Source organism: Oryza brachyantha, chromosome 7 (assembly GCF_000231095.2).
Source record: "Oryza brachyantha chromosome 7, ObraRS2, whole genome shotgun sequence".
In the NCBI taxonomy this organism is placed as follows: domain Eukaryota; kingdom Viridiplantae; phylum Streptophyta; class Magnoliopsida; order Poales; family Poaceae; genus Oryza; species Oryza brachyantha.
This window is the reverse complement of record NC_023169.2, coordinates 17,725,007-17,743,352: the sequence shown is the minus strand read 5'-3', so window position 1 is coordinate 17,743,352 and position 18,346 is coordinate 17,725,007. Positions and strand designations below refer to the sequence as shown.

The window sequence follows — 18,346 nt, the reverse complement described above, 5'->3', positions numbered from 1 at the left end:
CATATCCATTATTGAGATTCCACATTGATATGAAGAGAACTTAATTAAGGACTGGCAATGCTAGCATCTACAGGTGGCAAATGGAGACAGGAGAGGGGCTTAAGGAGAAGGAACAAGCTGAACACTGAAAAGTGGCACCAGAATACAGGACACTGGAAGAATAATTTAGCTTGGAATCTTAATTAGGTGCTCAAAAAAGGAACTAGAGAACTTTGCATCTTTGATTATAAGGGAAATTTCTATACATACGAGTCAACTATCCGACTTACGTACGACCTAATTGATCAACGGCTACAGTGTTACTTACTGACCTCTTTTGATCAACAGCTACAACAATTGGATTGTACGTATAGCGGGACTGGATTGTAAGGCTAATAAAAGCCTGGGGCAGTAGAGAGCAACTAAAAGTTCTCTAGTGATGATTGTCTGATATGGCTCTGAGCCTATCAGGCTATCAAACATTCACACCCCACAAAACTGCGGGTTTGACTAAATCACTTGAACAACATACTATATTCAATTGCAACAATATTGATGTGTTAGACATTTTGATTACCTGAAAGGCGCATACCCATGTTGCCATGATTGCTTCGGCTGAACATTCTTTACAGAAACACATCGATCTTATAGTCCAATTCACTTAAAAAATAAAACACAAACAGATACTAGTACTCTCTGTGTTATAAATATTTGAACAAACTACTTAAACTCTTCCATCATTAGTTTGATGTTAGATTAAGTTTATATGATGTAATAAGTTTAAAATATTATAGCGATAGTTCTCCAGGCAAATTTACATTTACCATGCTTTTATTTTGAAACTAAGCTTTTAAACCGAATATTAAAGATATTCGATTAAATCTCGTTCTAAATAACAAATATTCATGACACCATCCACGTGCACTTACAACTTTATCTTTTCGCTTATACTTATAAGCTAAAGTTTGAATATTTCATTTAAAAAATAAAGTTGATTTTAGGGGTTTTTTTATCATAGTTTATTTTTTACTCTTTGTTTTTATATCGCTAAGAACATGTATTTAAAAGTTTTATTCATAAACTTTTTTTACAAATAAGTTGTTTCGTTTTTTAAACCAAACGATGACCTTTTAAAACAAATTTGTAACGATGAATCTGGATATTTTGGGGTGAAAATAATATATTTATAAAAACAAATACTTACATTTTGAAATAGAGTTAATATACTATTACCTCCGTCCCGAAATAAGTTTATTTTTCGTTTTTCCGTGTCCAACATTTGACCATTCGTCTTATTTAAAAAATTTGTATAAAAACTTTAAAAAAAATTAGTCACGCACAAAGCACTATTCATATTTTATCATCTAGTAATAACAAAAATATTAATCACAAATTTTTTTTAAATAAGACGAATGATACATACGAAAAAACGAAAAATAATCTTATTTCGGTACGAAAACGGAGGTAGCATAATCTAGCCCTTGCAGGAACCCGTCAAAAATCCCAGCCACGGAGGCGAGGCCTGGCCTGGGCCCCACCGAAAAAGGCCAAAGCTCCCCAAAAGGCAATCAGTTCAATCCCACCGCGACTTTAAAAACCACACACACCCAACCGCGACCCCCTCCTCCTCCTCTCCTCTCCCACCCATTCGGCGCCGCGCCCCCGGCCTCTCTCCCTCCTCACCTCTGCTGATCCACCCGCCTCGCCCTCGCCTGCGACTCTCCGTGCGCCCTAGAGCCAGCAGCGCCACCCCCCTCCTCGTCGTCGCCTTCCTCCTCGTCCGCATCCGTCCACCCACACGCACACACACATCCCTCTCCCCGCCCTATCCTCTTCTCTCGCCTCCTCTCCACACGATCCCCCGCCTTGTCGCCTTGCCCCGCCCGCCTCCCTCCACCACCGCCTCCCGTGGCTGTGGCTGCGGATTATATCTCTCCTACATCACGCGGCGGGCGTGCGTGTTGTGTTGGGTGGTGGTGGTGAGAGGAGGGGGTGGGGTGTGTGCGCGGGGGTGGTCGTCTCGCGCCGGGACCGGATCACGCGCGCGCGCGCGCGATGGCCACGCTACCACGTGCGGCGCCGGGCCCGTCTCCGGCCGCCGCGGCGCTGCTCCCGCTCCCGCGCGCCGCGCCGCTGCTGGCGGGGCGTGCGGCCGCGCGCTCCGCGGCAAGGAGGCTCAGGGCTAGGGGGACGAGGGGGCCGGCGCTCGCGGCCGCGCGCCGCGGGTGGGGTGTCTCCTCCCCGCGCGCCGTGCTCGACCTGCCACGACGGGAGGCCGCCGGGAAGCCCGTGCAGAAGGTACGGGCGCGCTCTCCCGCCGATCAGGCGCTTGTACTGTAGCGCGGTGGGGTTGGTCGCCAGTGTGCGTGTTGAGGGGTCGGTGTTCTGCTGGGGGGTTTTGCAGGTTTAGATGGGATGATTACCGATTACTGATTAGATTGGTTTACGAAGCTATGCGCACTTACGTGTTTAATGGATTCATTCCTAGTATTGAGATCATTTTTGTTTTTTTACTCTCTCTATATACTTCTAATGGATTTGCGGTCGCTGTTTGAGTAGTCTGCGGTAGAGGTGCATGCAACTGATGATTCAAATTATTTAACGCCTCCTGATTACTGTTATTGGATAAGCTTTTGTCCTGAAGCAAAATCCGCTGCATGTGCAAAATTTTTTAATCTGTAGTTGATCCTTGTGCCCCGCAAGTTGTTGCTGTTGCGCTGTTCCTTTTGTGGATTTTTATAAAACTGTAGTGTAGCAAGTGAACAAACTACAACAAATGCAGGTGTAATAAACAATTGTGTGGTAAGGAACGGATACATGACAGCTGTGGTGGTAGGTACTGATCACAATCGAATTGCAGGAGTGCCACATTGTGTAATGCATAGGTGAAAAAAACTGTAATGTACTTTCCGTGGCTCTTCTGGAATGTTTTGAATGCACGATTGTATTCAGAGCCGCTGTTATGATCTTGTAAATCAGTCATTCTGTTTACTCTCGTTGATCTCGGGATTTCCTTTCTTTCTATTTATCAGGCTGCGGATTTGAATGATATCTTATCAGAACGTGGCGCTTGTGGTGTTGGATTTGTCGCAAACTTGAAAAATGAGCCTTCATTCAATATTGTTCGGGATGCCCTTGTGGCTCTTGGGTGCATGGAGCACCGTGGTGGTTGTGGAGCAGACAATGACTCCGGTGATGGGTCAGGACTGATGAGTGGCATCCCATGGGACTTGTTTGATGACTGGGCCAACAAGCAAGGGCTTGCTCCTTTGGACAGAAAAAATACAGGTGTAGGAATGGTCTTCCTTCCACAAGACGAGAATTCCATGGAAGAAGCCAAAGCTGGTATGTTTCTGATGCTTTCCTCAATATGCTGCCTGCATCGCTGAGCATTGCTTGTCTTCAAATTGCAACATTTCCTGTGTTTATATGAATCATTATATTTCTGTTCGCGATGCATGTCTTGTTGCTACGCACTTTGATTGCTTTGTTTGGGACTTTTCATGGCACCATACTTCTCATCCCATGACACCTTGATCCCTTTCTGTGCACTGTTATCCCTGGTGCACGACAAACAATTTAGAAAGTAAATAGTATCTAGTTATACTAGTAACTTATAACAAGTCTAGTTTTAGTTTCATGTGCGCTGAAATTTTCATAGCTTCAATGGAATATTTCTTTTAGAAAACTCATAATGGCATCTGCTGCACAAGTGAAAATAGACATGGTGGTTAGTTACTAGTTCCTGTTTTCTCTTAAAACATAAATTGTTATGCTTGGTAGGCAGCAGTTACCATATTGTCTTCTAACCATTATCGTAAATCATCTGATATTGGGTACCATTTTGCATTTTCAGTTGTTGAAAAGGTATTCACAGACGAAGGCCTTGAGGTTCTTGGCTGGAGGCCTGTTCCTTTTAATGTATCGGTGGTAGGTCGCTATGCAAAAGAAACCATGCCTAATATACAACAGGTATTTGTGAAAGTTGCAAAAGAAGATAATGCTGATGACATAGAGAGAGAGTTATATATCTGCCGAAAGCTGATAGAGAGGGCCACAAAATCTGCTAGTTGGGCAGATGAACTTTATTTCTGCTCTTTGTCAAGCAGAACTGTAGTCTACAAGGGAATGCTTCGATCTGAGATTCTTGGACAATTTTATTTGGACCTTCAGAATGAACTCTACAAATCTCCTTTTGCCATATACCATCGCAGATACAGTACCAATACAAGCCCTAGATGGCCTCTTGCACAACCAATGAGGTTACTAGGACACAATGGAGAGATTAATACAATACAGGTTTACATTCACCTCCTGAATCTTTACTTCTTTTATTTGTTTGCTGCCTCTGCTGTTATGAAATGATTGTTATTGAAGATTAAACATACCCCGAGCATACTCATAGTGCCTACTTTCCTTGTAGGGGAATTTGAACTGGATGAGATCAAGGGAATCCACACTACAATCTCCTGTATGGCGTGGGCGTGAGCATGAAATACGCCCATTTGGTGACCCTAAAGCATCTGATTCAGCGAACCTTGACAGCACTGCTGAAGTAAGAGATTGCACATGGAGCATTCGTTACCTGTGCTTCTTGTCCATACCATTAACATAATTTTTCTTTCTTGTTTGTCATAATGATAGAGACATTTTTGTTGGGTACTCCTTGATGCAAAATACAGAGACCTGATGAAAAGACTAGCATATAATTTCAAAGTTTTAAAACAATTGAAAGATAAACAGCATGCACACAAGAATCGTATGTTAATTTGAATTAATACTTTTGAGATTTGGAGAATGAGGTTGTACTTCTACATGTTATAAAGCTTCAGGTTACTACTAGTTGCTAAGCAACATGATTTTAACTTGATCTATTTCAGTGTCCCATTTATATAGTAATCTGAATGTGCATTGCACAACCTGCTCTCTTCTTAAATACACATTACATTAAAAGGTGCCACACGACTGCTGTTATTGTTAAAACACTAAATCCTTTCTTGCACCAGTTACTGCTAAGAAGTGGTAGAAGTCCTGCTGAAGCTCTTATGATTCTTGTTCCTGAGGCATACAAGAACCATCCCACATTGTCAATAAAATATCCTGAGGTATGGAATGCACTAGTAGATATAGATGCCATGGCTATGCATCAAATTCCTCACATATTAACTGGTGCAAGCAGTTCTGTCAAAGTGAATGTTCTCTTGATTTGTGCATTAGGTAATCGACTTTTATGACTACTATAAAGGTCAAATGGAGGCTTGGGATGGACCTGCTTTGCTCTTATTTAGGTAAGATCATTTGTATGTGAATCTGTTATGTATTTAAATTTAAATTTCTTTTTCTATGTCAGTTCATGATGTGTAGGCACAATTCCCTTGTGCGGTTTGGTAAGGCATCTCACACATCAGCAGATTTGACTTCCTTCTAACTTATATACCTTGATTAAAGAAACAAGGATGCGCCAAGTAGTGATTTATTATGAAGATAAAATCATAAGAGAGAAGACTATGTGTTGTGCGGAAGTTGCTTTTATTGTAGCCGTTGAAACCTAGTGAACCATGTTACAGCATTAAATTTCCATATAGGGGACAAAAATGATATATGCAAAATAACAGCAGTATAAAAAGTTGATGAAACATTGTTGAACTAGTTTGGGGACCTCATGATAGAGGATATTTTCTGTTTTCGTGCACCAGATATTCCAACACCTTCATTTTAGAGCAGCCTGCAACAGAACTACATTGCCTACAAGTTTATTTTGTATATTTCTGTGCAGTGATGGAAGGACAGTAGGAGCATGTCTTGATCGAAATGGGCTCCGGCCAGCACGCTATTGGAGAACATCGGATGATTTTGTTTATGTTGCATCTGAGGTATGCTCTTTTGATGTTCTGATAATTTTATTCTTCTGTATAAAATTGATTGTTCGGTGACACTGTTACTAGATAGATAAAGCTTCCTTTATCTTAAAAAAATCTTATTAGAGAGAAACAATGATATTCTCATGTATAGTGAAATGTCCATTTTGAAATTCTTGAATTGGAGCATTTGGTTTATCTGCCAATAACTTATTGCAGATGTATTGACATCCTTCTATACCAAATCGCAGAAGTTCAGATGTCACAAGCTAAACTAAATTTAACATTCAGTAAGTATTGTGTCCATTTGCTGAAGTGTAGGTCTGACAGATACATAGGTGATTAGGAGAAAATTATGAAGTTAGTGCTTTGTTCCTTTGGATGTTACATATTTTTTTATGCCCATTTTATGTGTGGTGCCATCTTTATGATCCCAAATGACAATGAAGTTGGCAGAGTAAATGCACAGTACCTCAATTGTAGTAAATAGCATTTGCAGTGTACATGGATGCCAAGTTATTCTTCCTTTCCTCTGTCTTAAACAAGTTTCCCTCACACTTTCCTGATACCCATAAAGCTCTCTATATAGTATAGCATAGATCATCGAGCATTTAGTTACTGCTTACTGGATGCAATAATTTGAACGACTAGATTATATAGATGATCACTGCTGTCTTTGAGGCTTGGATAGATGAGAAATACTGTTTAATGAAATTGTTAAACAAGTCGGTCATGAATTTGATAAGTCCAAATCATGTTTGACTCCTTGGATGGCAATTCATACTTAGTATTCTAATTTTTACTACTCTCTTTTGAGCAGTTGAAATGTGATCTATTTGATTTAAAATCATGACTATAAGGTGTTAAACTTGTGCCACCCAACAATTGAATCTTGAGGTATTTTGGACCACTTTCCGAAATGTTCTGTGAGAGTCCCCAATGTTCCACTCCCACTGTCCCAAAATATAGCAACCTAGGATACTTTTGGGGGAATTAAGGATTGAAGTGAAAGGTCTAGAATACCCCCATTAATGCATGGTGAGGTGATGGGAATCAAGGGCTAGTAGGGTGATGGGTCCACTAGGGGTAGTATGGGGAGTAATAGGGTAAAATTCACCTTTTACATGTCCTAGGTAGCTATATTTGGGATAAACTTTAAATCTAAAGGTAGCTATATTTTGGGACGGACGGAGCATTGTTTGGTTCTTACTGATCGCTAGCTTTCTTGATGATAATCTACAGGTTGGGGTTATACCAATGGATGAGTCGAAGGTAGTAATGAAAGGAAGATTGGGTCCTGGAATGATGATAACGGTTGACTTACAGACTGGCCAGGTTAGAATAGAAACAAAACAATACTTTTCCTTTCTTGTTTTTGACTATTCTCGACAATTCAAATATAGATGCTAAGCCTCATGAATCATCTTAGGTGCTTGAAAACACAGAAGTAAAGAAGAGTGTGGCTTCAGTAAACCCCTATGGATCTTGGTTGCAGCAAAGTACACGTTCAATAAAGCCTGTCAACTTCCAGTCATCTGTTGCTATGGATAATGAAACAGTCTTGAGACACCAGCAGTAAGAATCCCCGTTCCATCGATCTTGAACATCTGTTCTTTGTTTTCCTTCAGTTGGGAACTACCCTACTGTTGTCCTAAACAATAATATATTTTGTTGTTTTCTCTTTGTCCATGTTTGTATTGTGGGACCTAGGTCTCATAAATATGTTTTGCTTGATTTAGCATGTCTATGTTTACCATACCTGGTACTTATGTTGAGTTTTTTGTGAACTAACTGTTCATTTTATTTTAAACATATGAGTTAAATTCCTTCCATCCCAATGTAGCTTTGCTCTTGCTGTTGCACAAATGTATATAGCCTGTAGCTGATTACTTAATGGTTGCTTTCCGTTATTTATGCTTAAGCTGATGTTTCTTTGTTGTTTTTACTTTGACCTTAATAGAGAGACAAAATGGAACTTGATATGAAATCAAGTGGTGTAATGCAACATCCTTAGCTTATCTATTTTCTTGTCGTAGATATCTCAAAAATAAAGAAACTCCCATTTAAAAATAAAATTCTATCAGAATGTGCTGGCAAACCTTCCTTTTTAACGGAACATCGGTAGACCTAAACTGACCATTAATATACATGTCATTTGGATTAGTCATACTAAGATTATATTGGTAGGCTATCCATAAAATTATTGCTCCCATAGTTATATCTTGTAAAATCTTTCTATTAGCATTGTCACAATAACAATTAAATGTAAATTGCTGAAGGTGTACATTGGGAAACATCTCAATTTCTGAATACACCAGAAGCAGTAAGATTTTTTAAGATTTCAGATGATATGCCCAAAAATTTTCTTTTGATCTTGGTACGATGTCATGCCCAGAAATACTACTTTCAATAAATTTGGCTGGTTTTGGTATGTGCTCCATGTGTGCAACTTGCCTATTTTCTGTAGATCAGAGTATCATTGCAGCACAGAAAAATTGACGAGACATGAAGCCTATGTGTTAGATGATCACTTAGGCTCGGCATTTAATTTGAGATTATTGTCTCTTCTTCAGGGCCTTTGGGTATTCCAGTGAAGATGTTCAGATGGTAATTGAAACAATGGCTTCACAAGGGAAGGAGCCAACATTTTGTATGGGCGATGACATTCCATTAGCCGTGTTGTCACAAAAGCCACACCTGCTATTTGATTATTTCAAACAGCGGTTTGCACAAGTAAGCAAATCCTTGCTGATATTATGTCAGTCAACTCGTTGAATTCGTAAAGTGCTTTTCTCATTTTTGGATACTGTATATTTCTGTGCAACTGGTGTTTCAACTGTTAGTTACGCACAATGATGGACTGTTCTCCTATTACAAAAATAATTATCAGCAGATGAAATTCTGCCTTCTGCTGGACATAATATATTTCATCCCATTTCTAGGTTACAAATCCTGCTATTGATCCCCTCAGAGAAGGTTTAGTTATGTCTCTTGAAGTCAATATTGGTAAAAGACGCAATATCTTGGAAGTTGGCCCTGAAAATGCTGATCAGGTAAGTTCTTTTGATGAAATTTTTTATTTTTGAAATTCATCGGGTATATAGACACCATCATTTTGAAATTTCAGGTTACCTTATCAAGTCCTGTGCTTAATGAAGGTGAACTAGATTCACTTTTGAATGACTCAAAACTTAAGCCTAAAGTACTCTTGACATACTTCGATATCCGAAAAGGTCTAGATGGTTCCCTTGATAAGGCAATTAAGGCTCTTTGTGATGAAGCTGATGCTGCTGTGAGGAATGGTTCTCAACTTCTTGTGCTTTCTGATCGTTCTGAAGCACTTGTGAGTTGTTTCTGACATTTTAATATCCTAGCATTTTACGTAAAAGCTGTGATATTTTCAAATTCTTTGTTGGCTAAGACATCTTTATTTAACACATTTACAGATGCGGCATAAGATTTTTTGTGTTTTGTTTCTTTGTTCATCTGTTTATTAATGAATAAGAAGTATCAATCATTCTTATTGGAACTCCATAATAGTTACAATCTTACATCCATGATGCGGTACCTCGGTAGTCTTAAATATCTACAATTTGTATGTTACTTTCCTAGTTATATTTTTGTTGGGAGCATTACTTCGGCCCCGTTCGGCAACAAGTTATCTGATCTAGTTTTTCTCGTTTTCCGCACGCACGCTTCCCAAGCTACTAAACGGTGTACTTTTTGCAAAAATTTTCTATAGGAAAGCTTTTTTAAAAAAAATCATATTAATCTATTTTATATTTTTTAATAATTAATTAATCATGTACTAATCTATTACTACGTTTTCTGTGCGGGGTAAATTAACTTACCACCCCCAATGCCGAACACGGCCTTACTCTCATAGTTTAAATGTGTAGCATTTTGTAACGATAAGGAACTCAAATTTACAGGAAACTACGTAGCATGATAATTTCATGACCATATGCTAATCCACCTATTTATTGTCTCTCCATATGCAAAGTTCTTTTGTTCCATTTATTTGCTAGTAAAATGAAATATAAAATTGGATAGAATTTCCCTTTTTGCTTTAGTTATGCTTCCTAGATTGCAGTATTAACTTACTGGATGATGTAGGAACCAACTCGTCCTGCCATCCCGATACTTCTAGCTGTTGGTGCCATCCACCAGCATTTGATTCAAAATGGCCTCCGGATGTCTGCTTCGATTGTTGCTGATACTGCTCAGTGTTTTAGCACCCATCAGTTTGCCTGCTTGATTGGATATGGAGCTAGGTATGACTTTGTTGTCAACATGGATTTCTTTCAACATCCACCAGTTCATTACTTATATTTGCTTCACTTGCATTCTAATCCTGCTTAGTTCCTCTAGGAACCAGATAGTTTTAAATTAACAGTGTTGCCCCTACTTTTAGATTTACTAATATTAATTCTTATTTTGTGCACTAGTGCTATATGTCCGTATCTAGCACTAGAAACGTGCCGGCAATGGAGGCTGAGCAACAAAACTGTTAATTTGATGCGGAATGGAAAGATGCCCACGGTGACCATAGAGCAAGCCCAAAGAAACTTTATCAAGGTATGATTTCTACATTTTGAGTTTGTTGCATGCTGTTGTATTAAGATCCATTCCCTCATGTTAAAGTTCTCTAAATTGTGAATGAGTTATCCCTGTTGCACTTGTAGGCTTGTAGCTAGTACTTCATATTTCATTTTACATTCATTGTCAATTAATTTATGTTTTCAGGCAGTAAGATCTGGCCTGCTCAAGATTCTTTCAAAAATGGGAATATCATTGCTCTCAAGGTTTGTTTATATTCCCTTAGTGTGACAGAATTATGATCCCATTCTTGTAAACTGCGAACTACTTCTGCAATGTCTTTAAGCATCCTCTTTTTTTGGATAGTTATTGTGGAGCCCAAATCTTTGAAATTTATGGCCTGGGTCAAGAGGTTGTTGATCTTGCCTTCTGTGGAAGTGTATCGAAAATTGGAGGTCTCACCCTTGATGAGGTAATTTAAAAATTTCCAGTATGCTGCTTTAAGTCACTTGAACACCATACAAGCATACATGTTCTCATCCCTTTGTCTCACAGATTATTTAATTTCCTTGTCACATTGTATATTTAGGAGTGAATTTAGATTATCGCTATTCTGGGTTACCTGCTGATACTTCTGACGCTACCCTGTTTTTTTGTAAAGCTGGGTAGAGAAACATTATCATTCTGGGTGAAGGCGTTCTCAGAAGATACTGCCAAGAGGCTAGAGAACTTTGGATTCATTCAATCCAGACCTGGAGGTAGCATCTAACTCATCAATATTCACAAATATAGGTTTTATGAGTTATTTCTCTCTGTTCTGCTATTTCCTCAATCAAAAACATCAATTAATGATCTGATATATGATTTTCTACAGATCATGTGTTTTTCTTTTTATATCTGACAGATTGACATACTAAGGCACTGCTTATCTGTGATTCTAAGTTTGGTTGCCCCTGTCTAGAAAATCACCAATAAGAAAATGTTTTCATGCACCCTCCTCTCCTGTCAAATGCCGTGGTACTATTAACTGATGTTTTGTAGTCTTAGAAATTCCTGTGTTCTATTGAAAGGGATGTACCAGACATGCGATCCTGGATTTGATTAAAAAAAACATGTAAGGGTGAAAACTGAAACACCTATTTTTTTAATAAAACAAAGAGGCTGGCGGCCAGCAGTAGTAGATCTTAGTTGCTTAAAAAACTGACTTAGGCCCGATAGAACTGACAACACCCTCTTAAGTTTACCCAATAAGATCTCTTATAGTTGATGCTTGGGGATTGCTTCTTATTTATGAAGTTTATCAGCTCATGTACCTTGTGCATGATTCTCTTGTTGTTTAGTACTGAGATTTGGTGCTTTTCTATATTCTAAACAGGTGAATATCATGCAAATAACCCTGAGATGTCAAAGCTTCTGCACAAAGCAGTTCGTGAAAAAAGTGATAATGCATACACCGTCTACCAACAACATCTTGCAAGCCGTCCTGTCAATGTTAGTGATGCTTAATCCCAATACACAGTACCTTTAGTATTTCATTTGGTTCACCACCATATCTTTTACACCGCAGGTTCTTCGAGATCTTCTAGAATTGAAGAGTGATCGTGCCCCTATTCCCATCGGCAAAGTTGAGCCTGCAACCTCCATCGTTGAGCGATTTTGTACAGGTGGAATGTCCCTTGGAGCCATTTCCAGAGAAACACATGAAGCTATTGCAATTGCAATGAATAGAATAGGAGGGAAATCTAACTCAGGAGAAGGTGGTGAGGTGTGTCAGATACCTTTCTGTTAGATGAAGATAGCTATTTAATTATGTAAAACAGATCAAGTGGAAAGTACAAGGCAGAATTGCTTATGGACTTCTCATTTTGCAGGATCCAATCCGCTGGAGTCCCCTTGCAGATGTTGTTGATGGGTATTCTCCAACACTTCCTCATCTCAAGGGTCTACAGAATGGAGACACTGCCACAAGTGCCATTAAGCAGGTGGGCATCAGAATTTCATAAGTTTTATTTGCATTACTTATTTGTTGTTATCTGTGGATTTTTGCACTTTTAATTGGCCATTATTGATAGTTCTGATGCAAGATGACATTATATTTTCAAAACCATGACTTGCGTTAATGCGTTGGAATAGGAGCATGTTTAACTTTTTCCAAATTTACCATATAGCGTGCCCTGTATCTCACAAAAATAAAGAAACAAGAGCATATCAAACTAGTTTGATTCTACATATGCAGATTAACTATGTCATCCTTTTCTTACTAGTCCTTAATCAAAAGTATATTATGTCCATTTCCTAGTGGATTAGTATCTGTGAGTTAGTTTTCATTTTAATATCCTTTAACAGGTTGCATCTGGACGTTTTGGGGTTACACCAACATTTTTAGTAAATGCTGAACAAATTGAGATCAAGATTGCACAAGGGGCGAAGCCTGGTGAAGGGGGCCAACTTCCGGGGAAAAAAGTCAGTGCATACATTGCTCGGTTGAGAAACTCCAAACCTGGAGTTCCTCTCATATCCCCTCCTCCCCACCATGACATCTATTCCATCGAGGATCTCGCACAGTTAATTTATGATCTCCATCAGGTTTGTTTTCTCTAAATATTGGTGTAATGGCAACTAGAAATATTGTTGGTGCTATGGAGAATTACTAACTTTAGAATAAAAGTTTGCTGTCGCTTGCAAGGATAGGAGCCCTTTTGTTACTTACAGTTGATATGTCTGATATGTGAAGTAGTGATGTTGTTGAATATGGTTTTTTGTACTTAAGACAATCTGGTGCATTCCCTGGCACTTACCAAGACATTTTTTTCAATATCTGGTGGGGGACAGATCAATCCTAAAGCGAAGGTATCTGTAAAGCTTGTAGCTGAAGCAGGAATTGGAACTGTAGCTTCTGGAGTATCTAAAGGAAACGCAGACATAATTCAGGTTGGTTAAACTTTTGTTTGTGTATTCATTAAGTTCACTCTTACTATGGTTGACTGCTATTCAACTACCTTTTATTTTTCTAATATTAATTATAACTCTTAGCTACAATGCTATCCCTCATCAGGTTGCATTGGTTTTATTTGTTATTTTATGCTACATGATTTGGCTTTATGTTATGGTATTCACAATAATAGAACTTCCTTTTGTAGTTATTTTTCTCTAGATTGAGATATATTGATTCCTTTCTCGAGATATTGGTTAGCTATATTTTTACTGAAATGCATTGTCCAACATGGAGTACTTTCTGACAAACACCACTATATAGTGAAAAATGTGTCCAACAAGCTGTTAGAGATTTGGGGGATTTTTTTTGGAGAAATTTACTAAAATGTTCCCAGAATCTCAGTAGTGTAGCGCATGATGGTCTTCCAAAAATATCCATACCAATGAAGATACTGAACTAATGTATGAATTGAATGAATGTACTGAACATTACTCCCTTCATCCAAAAGTGCTGAACATATAAGGATTTGTAGTTTTTCCAAAAGAAATTTACGTTTTCTGGTCGTGCCTGGAAGGAGCAGCCGTGGGGCTGTTCGTTTTTGTGGCTAGGTTAATTTGACCTTGCGTGACCTGAGCAGCCAGGCAGCCGAGCAGTAACTGGTGTGCAAGGAGCATGCATGGTTTCAATCAAAGTGACGGACTGATCATAACATCTCCTCAAGCACTTCCACTCAGTCACTGGTGCTGCACAAGCCAAACGATGGCAAGATGGATGAACAGCTCATCCGCTACATCAAATGGCCATCGAGTGATGAGGCGGTCACCGAGAGCGAGCGCGAGGGTGGTGACACAGCCATGAAAGCCAAGTCCAAGAGCGTGGATGAGGTCAGCGGGAGCACAGGTGAGGGCGATGATGCAGCCAGGCCACCGGATCCGAGCGTGATAGCCAGGGTGGCGATGAAGCAGCGGTCGCTGAGTCCGATAGCGAGCATGAAGGTGCACACAATGGGCGAGGACGTTGGTTGCGCGTGCGCGATAACAGGAGCAAGCGAAGCGACGATGCGGCTTAATTGATACAAATGAATAAATAAATCAAAGAAGTTAGTGTTCCCCTTGGTCTCGGTGAAAAATCTTAGACGTTCAACACTTTTGGAGGGAGGGAGTATAATTTATAGCCTTTTGCTCCAAGGCAGATAGTATTGCAGCATTTGTATAAGATATGGAAACTTATATTTGGAAAATGTGTATTTCTGTCACACAGATATCGGGCCATGATGGTGGCACTGGGGCTAGCCCAATTAGTTCAATCAAGCATGCTGGGGGTCCTTGGGAACTTGGTCTTTCAGAAACACACCAGGTTTGTTTCATCTATGTGCTTATTATTACCCTATTGAGTCATCTTCGTTGTTCTAATGCTAGTTAGCTTTTGTCCAGACACTTATACAAAATGGATTGAGAGAGAGGGTGGTACTTAGGGTGGATGGTGGATTCAGAAGTGGCCTAGATGTCCTTATGGCCGCTACCATGGGCGCCGATGAATATGGTTTTGGTTCTGTGGCTATGATAGCTACTGGATGTGTCATGGCACGCATTTGCCACACAAACAATTGCCCAGTTGGAGTTGCTAGTCAGGTACAATACAATTGTTTTTTGTTCCTTTTGAGGCTCTATCTCTACATAGAGCCTTAGAAGATTGACATACATTGATCCTACATTCTGTGTACCTGCAGAGAGAAGAACTTCGTGCTAGATTTCCTGGTGTTCCTGGTGATCTTGTGAACTACTTCCTCTTTGTCGCAGAAGAGGTATGGCTTCATTCACATTACTATTGCTGTTGCAGAAGAGGTAGTGAATACAATTCTTGCTGTGTGATATATCTTATTTTGCACAAATCAACTTTGTGTTTTGTTCGCTTAAATTATCCAGGTACGAGCGACACTGGCTCAGTTGGGTTTTGAAAAGCTTGATGACATAATTGGGCGAACAGATTTGCTTAAAGCAAAGCATGTCTCTTTGGCAAAGACTCAACACATTGACCTTAAATACCTCTTATCGGTACAGAGTTTACTGTCATTTTTATTTGAACAGTTGGCATTTCAACCATATCTTGTTATAGTAATCAATCTTATTGTTTCAGAGTGCTGGGTTACCCAAATGGAGTAGCTCTCAGATAAGGAGTCAAGAAGTCCACACTAATGGCCCTATTCTTGATGAGACTATCCTTGCAGATCCTGATGTAATCTTTTCTATTCCTTTGTCACTTACATTAATTTCCCTAGTGACTGGTTTGTGTTAATCAAAGTAATACTTGACTCTGCTATTTGGTCATCTTGAAACCAGAAAATAGTTTTCATGATCGATATCCTTAATTGTATTATTAAAGCGAAACATGTAGTTGTAGCTTGCTTAATGTTGCAGCATTACTTATATATATTCTATTTTGCAGATAACTGATGCAATTGAGAATGAAAAGGAGGTCTCCAAGACATTTCAAATTTATAATGTTGATAGGGCTGTCTGTGGTCGGGTAGCAGGTGTCATTGCCAAGAAATATGGTGACACAGGCTTTGCAGGCCAGCTCAACATTACGTATGTCAACCATTTTACTCTTATGGTGGATCATAATGATTTTTTGCTTTCTTAGTTTCTCTTATGAAGGATCGTAATGATTTGTTGCTTTTAGGTTTACTGGAAGTGCAGGGCAGTCCTTTGGATGTTTTCTTACTCCTGGAATGAATATTCGACTAGTTGGAGAGGCCAACGATTATGTGGGAAAGGTATCTAATATTTACATTACAGCACTATTGGAAATTGTGCCTTATCAGATTTATGATGCCCTTTTTTAATTAAAAAAATGCAGGGTATGGCAGGTGGAGAGTTGGTTGTAGTTCCTGTAGATAAAACAGGATTCGTTCCTGAGGATGCTGCTATAGTTGGAAACACTTGTCTGTATGGAGCTACTGGTGGTCAGGTATTTGTGAGAGGCAAAACAGGTGAAAGATTTGCAGTTAGAAACTCTCTTGGTGAAGCAGTGGTTGAGGGCACGGGAGATCATTGCTGCGAGTATATGACTGGTGGCTGTGTAGTTGTACTTGGCAAGTAAGTACCGCATGCAGGATTTCTCATTTTGAGAATCACCTTGGTTTGTCCTGATACATGGATATTTCTTGATCGGCAGAGTTGGGAGGAACGTTGCAGCTGGAATGACGGGTGGCCTTGCCTATATTCTAGATGAGGATGATACACTCGTCCCAAAGGTTCATAACCTTGAAACTTCTAATTTCACTAGCCAGATAACATGCACATATACATATATCAGTTGGGACTTAGGCTTTTGTTTCGTGCTTTGCATTAAGATAGGACTCAGAACAATACGTTTTTCATGATTCTACAGTAGTAGAGGGAATGATGATTCGAAAGGTCTACTTGTTCTGATCTTAATACGGCAATGTTATCATCTCCTTTAAGTGATTGCTTTTATTAACTACTACCTCCATCCCTAAATGTTTGACGCCATTGACTTTTTAACACATGTTTGACCATTCGTTTTATTCAAATTCTTTTGTAAAATATGTAAAGTTATATACATATATATATATATATATGCATCAAAGTATATTTTTTTGAATAAGACGAAGGGTCAAACGTGTATTAAAAGTCAACGGTGTCAAACATTTAGGACGGAGGGAGTATTTCATTACTTGAGTATATTGTTCGTGTAGGAAGGAAGGTCATTGTTAAGGAAAAAATTGACAGTGCGTCGTGTTTTCTTAGGTCAACAAGGAGATTGTCAAGATGCAGAGAGTGAATGCTCCAGCGGGGCAGATGCAGCTGAAGAGCTTAATTGAGGCTTACGTTGTAAGTGAAAAAGTCACTTTGGAAAATATAGCGCCGACTATATGTTCGTTTCCCATTTCGCTAACAGTAAATGTTCCTTTTGCAGGAAAAAACAGGCAGCGAGAAAGGTGCCAAAATTTTGAGAGAATGGGAGGCATATTTGCCACTCTTCTGGCAACTGGTACCACCCAGTGAAGAAGACTCGCCTGAAGCTTGCGCCGAGTTTGAAAGAGTACTTGCCAAACGAGCAACAACAGTACAATCGGCCAAGTGATCAGATTAGACAGCAGGAAGGTGTTCTTTCTTTGATACTTTCCAAGTGATTTTGTCCTGGGACAGCATCAAGGGAAAAAAAAATAACTGGCATACTTGTGAAGCACCGAAGTGCCCCCCGTGACCGCGATTTTGTGGGAGCTCTTCTGCCCAAGGCATCTTTTGAAACGAGTTCGCATGATTCGTGGAGGATTCTTCTTTACGCCCTTGCACGGCCTAGGTAACCGTCCCCTGTAAATTGGTTTGCTGACGCTAGGTTGCAGAGGCAGTGAAGACCCACTTCTAAACTTCTCCATTCCTGTACAGGATTCTTGCACTATGTAATCATATTTTCTGGGCACATTAGTTTTTACTGCATTTATACCCGTCCAGTGAGGGGCATGCAAGTCGCATGTGCATACATCTATAGTGAATAAAGTGTACGGTCAAGTAGATTTCGTTTCATGAACTGTTGCTCGTGATGCGATCGTGTTATAAAGGCTCGACAGCTTGACATGGATTTTTCGCGTGGAAATACTTGGTAGATTGTGTATATATGCTCAGTTGATGGCAGCTGAGTAATGTATTGATGGAAGAAACGTTTAAAATCAGGATTACAACGTATGTTTTCTTAGCACTGCTCTACCTCGAGTGGAGAAATTAGACATTATGTCACTCCTAATAGTTAATTTTGTCAAAATGCAACTTCGCAGATTTGTACAGTTAAAATGTCACTCCAAAGCGTTTCGACCAATCTAGCCAATTTTAATGGTTTTGCTGACCAGGAGAGACGAAAATACCCCTGTTCTATTCCATGAAGAGATGAGGCATCACCCCGTCGGTCTGTTCCATCTTCTCCAATTTCTCTCCCCCGTGTTGAAGCGGCCGGCCAGCACTGAGGCAGGGGCAACAGGGTCGTCGGGGGCGAGGCGGTGGCACTGAGGCGG

At 39.7% G+C, this 18,346-nt stretch overlaps 1 protein-coding gene across 1 annotated transcript; it reads left to right on the top strand.

Annotated features, from left to right (window-relative positions):
- The first annotated feature begins 1,937 nt into the window (after positions 1 to 1,937).
- LOC102718939 (ferredoxin-dependent glutamate synthase, chloroplastic) lies at positions 1,938 to 17,915 on the top strand. Its single transcript, XM_006657999.3, has 33 exons — positions 1,938 to 2,277; positions 3,012 to 3,324; positions 3,836 to 4,278; positions 4,403 to 4,534; positions 4,986 to 5,084; positions 5,197 to 5,267; positions 5,756 to 5,852; positions 7,080 to 7,172; positions 7,267 to 7,412; positions 8,411 to 8,570; positions 8,780 to 8,890; positions 8,965 to 9,180; positions 9,954 to 10,111; positions 10,286 to 10,415; positions 10,584 to 10,642; positions 10,743 to 10,848; positions 11,038 to 11,134; positions 11,752 to 11,867; positions 11,944 to 12,141; positions 12,248 to 12,358; positions 12,723 to 12,962; positions 13,209 to 13,307; positions 14,572 to 14,667; positions 14,745 to 14,942; positions 15,041 to 15,115; positions 15,237 to 15,365; positions 15,448 to 15,546; positions 15,757 to 15,899; positions 15,994 to 16,087; positions 16,171 to 16,409; positions 16,489 to 16,567; positions 17,085 to 17,168; positions 17,254 to 17,915. The coding sequence occupies exons 1-33, from the start codon at positions 2,035 to 2,037 to the stop codon at positions 17,419 to 17,421; spliced, it is 4,842 nt and encodes a 1,613-aa protein (XP_006658062.2). The 5' UTR covers positions 1,938 to 2,034; the 3' UTR covers positions 17,422 to 17,915.
- Positions 17,916 to 18,346: the final 431 nt, after the last annotated feature.

What these genes read in the sequence shown, in the direction of transcription:
- LOC102718939 (XM_006657999.3), top strand. Translation starts at nt 2,035, where the DNA reads ATGGCCACGCTACCACGTGCGGCGCCGGGCCCGTCTCCGGCCGCCGCG. An exon ending in TGTCAATAAAATATCCTGAG is followed by an intron (nt 5,085 to 5,196) that starts GTATGGAATGCA and finishes TTTGTGCATTAG; the next exon opens with GTAATCGACTTTTATGACTA. An exon ending in TTGATTGGATATGGAGCTAG is followed by an intron (nt 10,112 to 10,285) that starts GTATGACTTTGT and finishes TTTGTGCACTAG; the next exon opens with TGCTATATGTCCGTATCTAG.